Raw genomic sequence first — 13,475 nt, forward strand, 5'->3', positions numbered from 1 at the left:
AGCATCACCGAAATATTCCTTCCATGGTAATGCAGATTGAGTCTAGCTTCCATGGCTGCCAGAAACGACAAAGTGTGTACACAACGTTATTATTGTTGCTGTCGAAACTTCTAGTTTCTTAGTTTTCGAAATACAGATTTCACACTTGTCCTCTGAATGCGTCGCTCACTCCTATCTAGAACCCTGTTGATTGCCCTATTACAAAACTCATCTGACGTCTGTTATTCACACAGAGGTATCGTATGTCAGGGAGAATAGAAGACGTAGATTATCTGATTGTTGTGCTGTAGATCATCCCTGGTATGTGAGGAAAGTTTTGGCGGGCATTAAGCCCCGTCGAAGTCAGCAAGTGATCTTAGCGATGCAGAGTGAACGGTTTGATTTGATCCCGCTGACATACTTTGGTGGCAACATGGATGACAACGTCCGCGATCAGCTCTAGAATCTCACCCAGCGTGAGGAGGGAGAAGCCCAGCCACAACCCTGCCTGTCCGCCGACATCAGACAACAGACTCTTCCACTGGAATACAGACAGGAGATGTAAATATACTGACATCAGACGACAGACTCTTCCACTGGAATACAGACAGGAGATGTAAATATACTGACATCAGACAACAGACTCTTCCACTGGAATACAGACAGGAGGAGATATACTCATACTGACATCAGACAACAGACTCTTCCACTGGAATACAGGCAGGAGGAGATATACTCATACTGACATCAGACAACAGACTCTTCCACTGGAATACAGACAGGAGATGTAATTATACTGACATCAGACAACAGACTCTTCCACTGGAATACAGACAGGAGGAGATATACTCATACTGACATCAGACAACAGACTCTTCCACTGGAATACAGACAGGAGGAGATATACTCATACTGACATCAGACAACAGACTCTTCCACTGGAATACAGACAGGAGATGTAATTATACTGACATCAGACAACAGACTCTTCCACTGGAATACAGACAGGAGGAGATATACTCATACTGACATCAGACAACAGACTCTTCCACTGGAATACAGACAGGAGGAGATATACTCATACTGACATCAGACAACAGACTCTTCCACTGGAATACAGACAGGAGGAGATATACTCATACTGACATCAGACAACAGACTCTTCCACTGGAATACAGACAGGAGGAGATATACTCATACTGACATCAGACGACAGACTCTTCCACTGGAATACAGACAGGAGGAGATATACTCATACTGACATCAGACAACAGACTCTTCCACTGGAATACAGACAGAAGATGTAAATATACTGACATCAGACAACAGACTCTTCCACTGGAATACAGACAGGAGATGTAATTATACTGACATCAGACAACAGACTCTTCCACTGGAATACAGACAGGAGGAGATATACTCATACTGACATCAGACAACAGACTCTTCCACTGGAATACAGACAGGAGGAGATATATTCATACTGACATCAGACGACAGACTCTTCCACTGGAATACAGACAGAAGATGTAAATATACTGACATCAGACAACAGACTCTTCCACTGGAATACAGACAGGAGATGTAATTATACTGACATCAGACAACAGACTCTTCCACTGGAATACAGACAGGAGGAGATATACTCATACTGACATCAGACAACAGACTCTTCCACTGGAATACAGACAGGAGGAGATATACTCATACTGACATCAGACGACAGACTCTTCCACTGGAATACAGACAGGAGGAGATATATTCATACTGACATCAGACGACAGACTCTTCCACTGGAATACAGACAGGAGGAGATATATTCATACTGACATCAGACAACAGACTCTTCCACTGGAATACAGACAGGAGGAGATATATTCATACTGACATCAGACAACAGACTCTTCCACTGGAATACAGACAGGAGATGTAATTATACTGACATCAGACAACAGACTCTTCCACTGGAATACAGACAGGAGGAGATATACTCATACTGACATCAGACAACAGACTCTTCCACTGGAATACAGACAGGAGGAGATATATTCATACTGACATCAGACGACAGACTCTTCCACTGGAATACAGACAGGAGGAGATATATTCATACTGACATCAGACGACAGACTCTTCCACTGGAATACAGACACAAGATGTAAATATACTGACATCAGACAACAGACTCTTCCACTGGAATACAGACAGGAGATGTAATTATACTGACATCAGACAACAGACTCTTCCACTGGAATACAGACAGGAGGAGATATACTCATACTGACATCAGACAACAGACTCTTCCACTGGAATACAGACAGGAGGAGATATACTCATACTGACATCAGACAACAGACTCTTCCACTGGAATACAGACAGGAGGAGATATACTCATACTGACATCAGACAACACTCTTCCACTGGAATACAGACAGGAGGAGATATATTCATACTGACATCAGACAACAGACTCTTCCACTGGAATACAGACAGGAGGAGATATACTCATACTGACATCAGACAACAGACTCTTCCTCTGGGACGAGAAATGTTATGATAATGACATCAGACCCTCCTACTGGAATATAACCAGGAAATTAGTCGTAAATTAAGTGATATCGATTTCTGAGTCGTGAGATTCTATTTTCAGACAATGGAACACTGACAGGGAGGACATATGTTTAGCTTATATTGCAGCAGTATAAATTCAGCAACACACACGACGAGCTTGCCAAATTATATTCTCCGATGTTCAGGTCGTGTTAACCAACTCACATATGTAACCTACCATGTATAGTCGTAGAGAAAGGAAGCTGTACTTACATCATACGCTGGTCTTGTCTCAATCTTCTCATAGTTAAGCGTTTTGTAGAAAATGTTCACAGACATTACATTCCGCCTGAAAAGAAAAAAACCCAATCTAAATGACATTCTGGGGACTACAATACAAACAGTTCAATATGGTGTTGCGGGTTCCGTGAGATGGGAGTTTCCTTTAAGGAAACAAGGAATCAATTGACGTAATGTCCAAATCATAAACTATAAGATGCAGTGTAACCTGAAAAATTCCTCCTTCTCTGTAGCAGAAGAACTTTCACTGATCGGCACCTTCCTGCCGCTTGCGATCAGCTGAGACACGAAAGATTCTGCCAGTTTGGGGATGTGGTTTGCCGCGGGCCACATGGATGCCGAGATTTCCTGCTGGTACGATTCGTCTCTGGAATGTTCATGGAGCAAATCATCTTAAGTGTATGTTAAGGTATGGGAGTTACCGTAGCGCTACAATCACTTTCTACAACAGCACCGAGGGATATAATCCGTGGACAACTCGTGGTCGGCTACAGTTCATTTCACGGTAAATGCTACAGCTAACGATCTCGGGGGGTGTTCTTACCCTCGCTGGTATGCCCAGGACATTACATTCTCACCCACGTACATATACATAAAACATTTAAGAAATACAGTTCGCTCTACCACCATGTATAGTGCAATAAAGCACACTTTCCCCCTGAACTATTATAGTTAAAGCACGAGGACGCTTGCGTCCACCATGTATAGTGTAATAAAGCACACTTTCGCCCTGAGCTATTATAGTTAAAGCACGAGGACACGTGCGTCCGAGTGCTTTAACGTTATAATAGTTCAGGGCGAAAGTGTGCTTTATTACACTATACATGGTGGTAGAGCGAAATGTATTTCTTTTTTAAGATGCCAAATGTAATACTTTCTAAGGATAATTACGATTAATCTAAGGCAGAAAACAAACGACGGTGTCGGTAACCTAAATTAAGAATCCTCGCACAGGGCTAACTGGCGCGCTGTTCTATTGATGTGTCTGCCCCCTTACGTTAACATTCTCACCCGCGTAGATATACAGAGGACATTACATTCTCACCTACATAGCTATACAGAGGACATCACATCGTCACCCACGTAGATATACAGAGGACATCACATTCTCACCTACGTAGGTATACATAGGACATTACATTCTCACACACGTAAATATACATAGGACATTACATTCTCACCCACGTAAAATACATAGGACATTACATTCTCACCCACGTAGATATACAGAGGACATTACATTCTCACCCACGTAAATATACAAAGGGCATTACATTCTCACCCACGTAAATATACATAGGGCATTACATTCTCACCCACCTAAATATACATAGGACATTACATTCTCACCCACGTAGATATACAGAGGACATTACATTCTCACCTACGTAAATATACATAGGGCATTACATTCTCACCCACGTAAATATACATAGGGCATTACATTCTCACCCACGTAAATATACAGAGGACATTACATTCTCACCCACGTAAATATACATAGGACATTACCTATGTAGATATACATAGGACATTACATTCTCACCTACGTAGATATACATAGGACATTACATTCTCACCCACGTAGATATACAGAGGACATTACATTCTCACCCACGTAAATATACATGGGACATTACATTCTCACCCACGTAGATATACATGGGACATTACATTCTCACCCACGTAGATATACAGAGGGACAAAACATTCTCACCTACGTAGATATATATAGGACATTACATTCTCACCCACGTAGATATACAGAGGACAAAACATTCTCACCTACGTAGATATACATAGGACATTACATTCTCACCTACGTAGATATACATAGGACATTACATTCTCACCCACGTAGATATACAGAGGGACATTACATTCTCACCTACGTAGATATACATATGACATTACATTCTCACCTACGTAGATATACATAGGACATTACATTCTCACCCACGTAAATATACAGAGGGACAAAACATTCTCACCTACGTAGATATACATAGGACATTACATTCTTACCCACGTAATATACATAGGGACATTACATTCCTCACCCACGTAGATATACAGAGGACAAAAACATTCTCACCTACGTAGATATACATAGGACATTACATTCTCACCTACGTAGATATACATAGGACATTACATTCTCACCCACGTAGATATACAGAGGACATTACATTCCACCTACGTAAATATACACAGGACATTACATTCTCACCCACGTAGACATCAGAGGGACCTTACATTCTCACCCACGTAAATATACATAGGACATTACATTCTCACCCACGTAAATATACATAGGACATTACATTTCTCACCCACGTTAATATACATAGGACATTACATTCTCACCAACGTAAATATACAGAGGACATTACATTCTCACCTACGTAGATATACATAGGACATTACATTCTCACCCACGTAGATATACAGAGGACATTACATTCTCACCCACGTAAATATACATAGGACATTACATTCTCACCCACGTAGATATACATAGGACATTACATTCTCACCCACGTAGATATACAGAGGACAAAACATTCTCACCTACGTAGATATACATAGGACATTACATTCTCACCCACGTAGATATACAGAGGACAAAACATTCTCACCTACGTAGATATACATAGGACATTACATTCTCACCTACGTAGATATACATAGGACATTACATTCTCACCCACGTAGATATACAGAGGACATTACATTCTCACCTACGTAGATATACATATGACATTACATTCTCACCTACGTAGATATACATAGGACATTACATTCTCACCCACGTAGATATACAGATGACAAAACATTCTCACCTACGTAGATATACATAGGACATTACATTCTCACCCACGTAGATATACATAGGACATTACATTCTCACCCACGTAGATATACAGAGGGACAAAACATTCTCACCTACGTAGATATACATAGGGACATTACATTCTCACCTACGTAGATATACATAGGACATTACATTCTCACCCACGTAGATATACAGAGGACATTACATTCCACCTACGTAAATATACACAGGACATTACATTCTCACCCACGTAGACATCGAGAGGACCTTACATTCTCACCCACGTAAATATACATAGGACATTACATTCTCACCCACGTAAATATACATAGGACATTACATTCTCACCCACGTTAATATACATAGGACATTACATTCTCACCAACGTAAATATACAGAGGACATTACATTCTCACCTACGTAGATATACATATGACATTACATTCTCACCTACGTAGATATACATAGGACATTACATTCTCACCAAAGTAGATATACAGAGGGACAAAACATTCTCACCTACGTAGATATACATAGGACATTACATTCTCACCCACGTAGATATACATAGGACATTACATTCTCACCCACGTAGATATACAGAGGACAAAACATTCTCACCTACGTAGATATACATAGGACATTACATTCTCACCTACGTAGATATACATAGGACATTACATTCTCACCCACGTAGATATACATAGGACATTACATTCTCACCAACGTAAATATACATAGGACATTACATTCTCACCCACGTGTAGACATCGGAGGGACCTTACATTCTCACCCACGTAAATATACATAGGACATTACATTCTCACCCACGTAAATATACATAGGACATTACATTTCTCACCCACGTTAATATACATAGGACATTACATTCTCACCCACGTAAATCTACAGAGGACATTACATTCTCACCCACGTTAATATACATGGGACATTACATTCTCACCAACGTAAATATACATAGGACATTACATTCTCACCAACGTAAATATACATAGGACATTACATTCTCACCCACATAGATATACATAGGACATTACATTCTCACCCACGTAGATATACATAGAGGCATTACATTCTCCACCCAGGTAAATATACATAGGACATTACATTCTCACCCACGTTAATATACATAGGACATTACATTCTCACCAACGTAAATATACATAGGACATTACATTCTCACACACGTAAATATACATAGGACATTACATTCTCACCCACGTAAAAATACATAGGACATTACATTCTCACCCACGTAGATATACAGAGGACATTACATTCTCACCCACGTAAATATACAAAGGGCATTACATTCTCACCCACGTAAATATGCATAGGGGCATTACATTCTCACCCACCTAAATATACATAGGACATTAAAATCTCACCCACGTGGATATACAGAGGGACATTACATTCTCACCTACGTAAATATACATAGGGCATTACATTCTCACCCACGTAAATATACATAGGGCATTACATTTCTCACCCACGTAAATATACAGGGGACATTACATTCTCACCCACGTAAATATACATAGGACAAAAACATTCTCACCTACGTAGTTATACATAGGACATTACATTTCTCACCTACGTAGATATACATAGGACATTACATTCTCACCCACGTAGATATACAGAGGACATTACATTCTCACCCGTAAATATACATAGGACATTACATTTCTCACCCACGTAGATATACATAGGACATTACATTTCTCACCCACGTAGATATACAGAGGGACAAAACATTCTCACCTACGTAGATGTACATAGGACATTACATTCTCACCCGTAGATATACAGAGGACAAAGGACATTCTCACCTACGTAATATACATAGGACATTACATTCTCACCTACGTAGATATACATAGGACATTACATTCTCACCCACGTAGATATACAGAGGGACATTACATTCTCACCTACGTAGATATACATATGACATTACATTCTCACCTACGTAGATATACATAGGACATTACATTCTCACCCACGTAGATATACAGAGGGACAAAACATTCTCACCTACGTAGATATACATAGGACATTACATTCTCACCCACGTAGATATACATAGGACATTACATTCTCACCCACGTAGATATACAGAGGGACAAACATTTCTCACCTACGTAGATATACATAGGACATTACATTCTCACCTACGTAGATATACATAGGACATTACATTCTCACCCACGTAGATATACAGAGGGACATTACATTCCACCTACGTAAATATACACAGGACATTACATTCTCACCCACGTAGACATCGAGAGGACCTTACATTCTCACCCACGTAAATATACATGGGACATTACATTCTCACCCACGTAAATATACATAGGACATTACATTCTCACCCACGTTAATATACATAGGGACATTACATTCTCACCAACGTAAATATACAGAGGACATTACATTCTCACCTACGTAGATATACATATGACATTACATTCTCACCTACGTAGATATACATAGGACATTACATTCTCACCAAAGTAGATATACAGAGGGACAAAACATTCTCACCTACGTAGATATACATGGGACATTACATTCTCACCCACGTAGATATACATAGGACATTACATTCTCACCCACGTAGATATACAGAGGACAAAACATTCTCACCTACGTAGATATACATAGGACATTACATTCTCACCTACGTAGATATACATAGGACATTACATTCTCACCCACGTAGATATACACAGGACATTACATTCTCACCAACGTAAATATACATAGGACATTACATTCTCACCCACGTAGACATCAGAGAGGGACCTTACATTCTCACCCACGTAAATATACATAGGACATTACATTCTCACCCACGTAAATATACATAGGACATTACATTCTCACCCACGTTAATATACATAGGACATTACATTCTCACCCACGTAAATCTACAGAGGGACATTACATTCTCACCCACGTTAATATACATAGGACATTACATTCTCACCAACGTAAATATACATGGGACATTACATTCTCACCAACGTAAATATACATAGGACATTACATTCTCACCCACATAGATATACATAGGACATTACATTCTCACCCACGTAGATATACATAGAGCATTACATTCTCACCCAGGTAAATATACATAGGACATTACATTCTCACCCACGTTAATATACATAGGACATTACATTCTCACCAACGTAAATATACATAGGACATTACATTCTCACCCACTTAAGTATACATAGGACATTACATTCTCACCCACATAGATATACATAGGACATTACATTCTCACCCACGTAGATATACATAGGGACATTACATTCTCACCCACGTAAATATACAAAGGACATTACATTCTCACCAAAGTAGATATACATAGGTCATTTCTTTCTCAACCACGTAAATATACATAGGACATTACATTCTCACCCACGTAAATATACATAGGACATAACATTCTCACCCACGTAGACATCCAGAGGACATTACATTCTCACCCACGTAAATATACATAGGACATTACATTCTCACCCACGTAGACATCCAGAGGACATTACATTCTCACCCACGTAGATATACAGAGGGACATCACATTCTCACCCATGTAAATATACACAGGACATTACATTCTCACCCACGTTAATATACATAGGACATTACATTCTCACCCACGTAAATCTACAGAGGACATTACATTCTCACCCACGTTAATATACATAGGACATTACATTCTCACCAACGTAAATATACATAGGACATTACATTCTCACCAACGTAAATATACATAGGACATTACATTCTCACCCACATAGATATACATAGGACATTACATTTCTCACCCACGTAGATATACATAGAGCATTACATTCTCACCCAGGTAAAATATACATAGGACATTACATTTCTCACCCACGTTAATATACATAGGACATTACATTCTCACCCACGTAAATATACAAAGGGCATTACATTCTCACCCACGTAAATATACATAGGGCATTACATTCTCACCCACCTAAATATACATAGGACATTAAATTCTCACCCACGTAGATATATGCAGAGGGACATTACATTCTCACCTACGTAAATATACATAGGGCATTACATTCTCACCCACGTAAATATACATAGGGCATTACATTCTCACCCACGTAAATATACAGAGGACATTACATTTCTCACCCACGTAAAATATACATGGGACAAAACATTCTCACCTACGTGGTTATACATAGGACATTACATTCTCACCTACGTAGATATACATAGGACATTACATTCTCACCCACGTAGATATACAGAGGACATTACATTCTCACCCACGTAAATATACATGGGACATTACATTCCTCACCCACGTAGATATACATAGGACATTACATTCTCACCCACGTAGATATACAGAGGGACAAAACATTCTCACCTACGTAGATATACATAGGACATTACATTCTCACCCACGTAGATATACAGAGGACAAAACATTCTCACCTACGTAGATATACAGAGGACATTACATTCTCACCCACGTAAATATACAAAGGGCATTACATTCTCACCCACGTAAATATACATAGGGCATTACATTCTCACCCACCCCTAAATATACATGGGACATTAAAAATCTCACCCACGTAGATATACAGAGGGACATTACATTCTCACCTACGTAAATATACATAGGGCATTACATTCTCACCCACGTAAATATACATAGGGCATTACATTCTCACCCACGTAAATATACAGGAGGACATTACATTCTCACCCACGTAAATATACATGGGACAAAACATTCTCTCACCTACGTAGTTATACATAGGACATTACATTCTCACCTACGTAGATATACATAGGACATTACATTTCTCACCCACGTAGATATACAGAGGACATTACATTTCTCACCCACGTAAATATACATAGGGACATTACATTCTCACCCACGTAGATATACATGGGACATTACATTCTCACCCACGTAGATATACAGAGGGACAAAACATTCTCACCTACGTAGATATACATAGGACATTACATTCTCACCCACGTAGATATACAGAGGACAAAACATTCTCACCTACGTAGATATACATAGGACATTACATTCTCACCTACGTAGATATACATAGGACATTACATTCTCACCCACGTAGATATACAGAGGACATTACATTCTCACCTACGTAGATATACATATGACATTACATTCTCACCTACGTAGATATACATAGGACATTACATTCTCACCCACGTAAATATACAGAGGGACAAAACATTCTCACCTACGTAGATATACATAGGACATTACATTCTCACCCACGTAGATATACATGGGACATTACATTCTCACCCACGTAGATATACAGAGGGGACAAAGGCATTCTCACCTACGTAGATATACATAGGACATTACATTCTCACCTACGTAGATATACATGGGACATTACATTCTCACCCACGTAAATATACACAGGACATTACATTCTCACCCACGTAAATATACATAGAGCATTATATTCTCACCCACGTAAATATACATAGGGCATTACATTCTCACCCACGTAAATATACGTAGGGCATTACATTCTCACCCAAGTAAATATACACAGGACATTACATTCTCACCCACGTAAATATACATAGGGCATTACATTCTCACCCACGTAAATATACATAGGGCATTACATTCTCACCCACGTAAATATATACATAGGGCATTACATTCTCACCCACGTAAATATACATAGAGCATTATATTCTCACCCACGTAAATATACACAGGACATTACATTCTCACCCACGTAAATATACATAGGGCATTACATTCTCACCCACGTAAATATACAGAGGACATTACATTCTCACCCACGTAGATATACATAGGGCATTACATTCTCACCCACGTAAATATACATAGGGCATTACATTCTCACCCACGTAAATATACACAGGACATTACATTCTCACCCACGTGGACATCAGGAGGACCTTACATTTCTCACCCACGTAAATATACATAGGACATTACATTCTCACCCACGTAAATATACATAGGACATTACATTCTCACCCACGTTAATATACATAGGACATTACATTCTCACCAACGTAAATATACAGAGGACATTACATTTCTCACCTACGTAGATATACATATGACATTACATTCTCACCTACGTAGATATACATAGGACATTACATTCTCACCAAAGTAGATATACAGAGGACAAAACATTCTCACCTACGTAGATATACATGGGACATTACATTCTCACCCAATGTAGATGTACATAGGACATTACATTCTCACCCACGTAGATATACAGAGGGACAAAACATTCTCACCTACGTAGATATACATAGGACATTACATTCTCACCTACGTAGATATACATAGGACATTACATTCTCACCCACGTAGATATACACAGGACATTACATTCTCACCAACGTAAATATACATAGGACATTACATTCTCACCCACGTAGACATCAGGGAGGACCTTACATTCTCACCCACGTAAATATACATAGGACATTACATTCTCACCCACGTAAATATACATAGGACATTACATTCTCACCCACGTTAATATACATAGGACATTACATTCTCACCCACGTAAATCTACAGAGGACATTACATTTCTCACCCACGTTAATATACATAGGACATTACATTCTCACCAACGTAAATATACATAGGACATTACATTCTCACCCACGTAAATATACATAGGACATTACATTCTCACCCACATAGATATACATAGGACATTACATTCTCACCCACGTAGATATACATAGAGCATTACATTCTCACCCAGATGTAAATATACATAGGACATTACATTCTCACCCACGTTAATATACATAGGACATTACATTCTCACCAACGTAAATATACATAGGACATTACATTCTCACCCACTTAAGTATACATGGGACATTACATTCTCACCCACATAGATATACATAGGACATTACATTCTCACCCACGTAGATATACATAGGACATTACATTCTCACCCACGTAAATATACAAAGGACATTACATTCTCACCAAAGTAGATATACATAGGTCATTTCTTTCTCAACCACGTAAATATACATAGGACATTACATTCTCACCCACGTAAATATACATAGGACATAACATTCTCACCCACGTAGACATCCAGAGGACATTACATTCTCACCCACGTAAATATACATGGGACATTACATTCTCACCCACGTAGACATCCAGAGGACATTACATTTCTCACCCACGTAGATATACAGAGGGACATCACATTCTCACCCATGTAAATATACACAGGACATTACATTCTCACCCACGTTAATATACATGGGACATTACATTTCTCACCCACGTAAATCTACAGAGGACATTACGTTTCTCACCCACGTTAATATACATAGGACATTACATTCTCACCAACGTAAATATACATAGGACATTACATTCTCACCAACGTAAATATACATAGGACATTACATTCTCACCCACATAGATATACATAGGACATTACATTCTCACCCACGTAGATATACATGGAGGCATTACATTCTCACCCAGGTAAATATACATAGGACATTACATTTCTCACCCACGTTAATATACATAGGACATTACATTCTCACCAACGTAAATATACATAGGACATTACATTCTCACACACGTATATATACAGGGACAAAACATTCTCACCTACGTAGATATACATGGGACATTACATTCTCACCCACGTAGATATACAGAGGACAT

The 13,475-nt window shown here is 39.0% G+C and overlaps 1 protein-coding gene across 1 annotated transcript in view; it reads right to left on the bottom strand.

Annotated features, from left to right (window-relative positions):
* LOC124279800 (acid-sensing ion channel 4-A-like) overlaps positions 1-13,475 on the bottom strand; it is a 19,558-nt gene continuing 6,083 nt past the window's right edge. The window contains exons 3-5 of the mRNA XM_046715679.1: positions 3,038-3,196; positions 2,803-2,878; positions 1-520 (exon numbers count right to left, since the gene is read on the bottom strand). Of these exons, the coding sequence (XP_046571635.1) occupies positions 356-520; positions 2,803-2,878; positions 3,038-3,196 (400 nt within the window). The 3' untranslated portion in view covers positions 1-355. The remainder of the gene's footprint in view (positions 521-2,802; positions 2,879-3,037; positions 3,197-13,475) is intronic.

Source organism: Haliotis rubra, unplaced genomic scaffold (genome assembly GCF_003918875.1).
Source record: "Haliotis rubra isolate DU_JTF1 unplaced genomic scaffold, ASM391887v1 Scf257, whole genome shotgun sequence".
Taxonomy (NCBI): Eukaryota; Metazoa; Mollusca; class Gastropoda; order Lepetellida; family Haliotidae; genus Haliotis; species Haliotis rubra.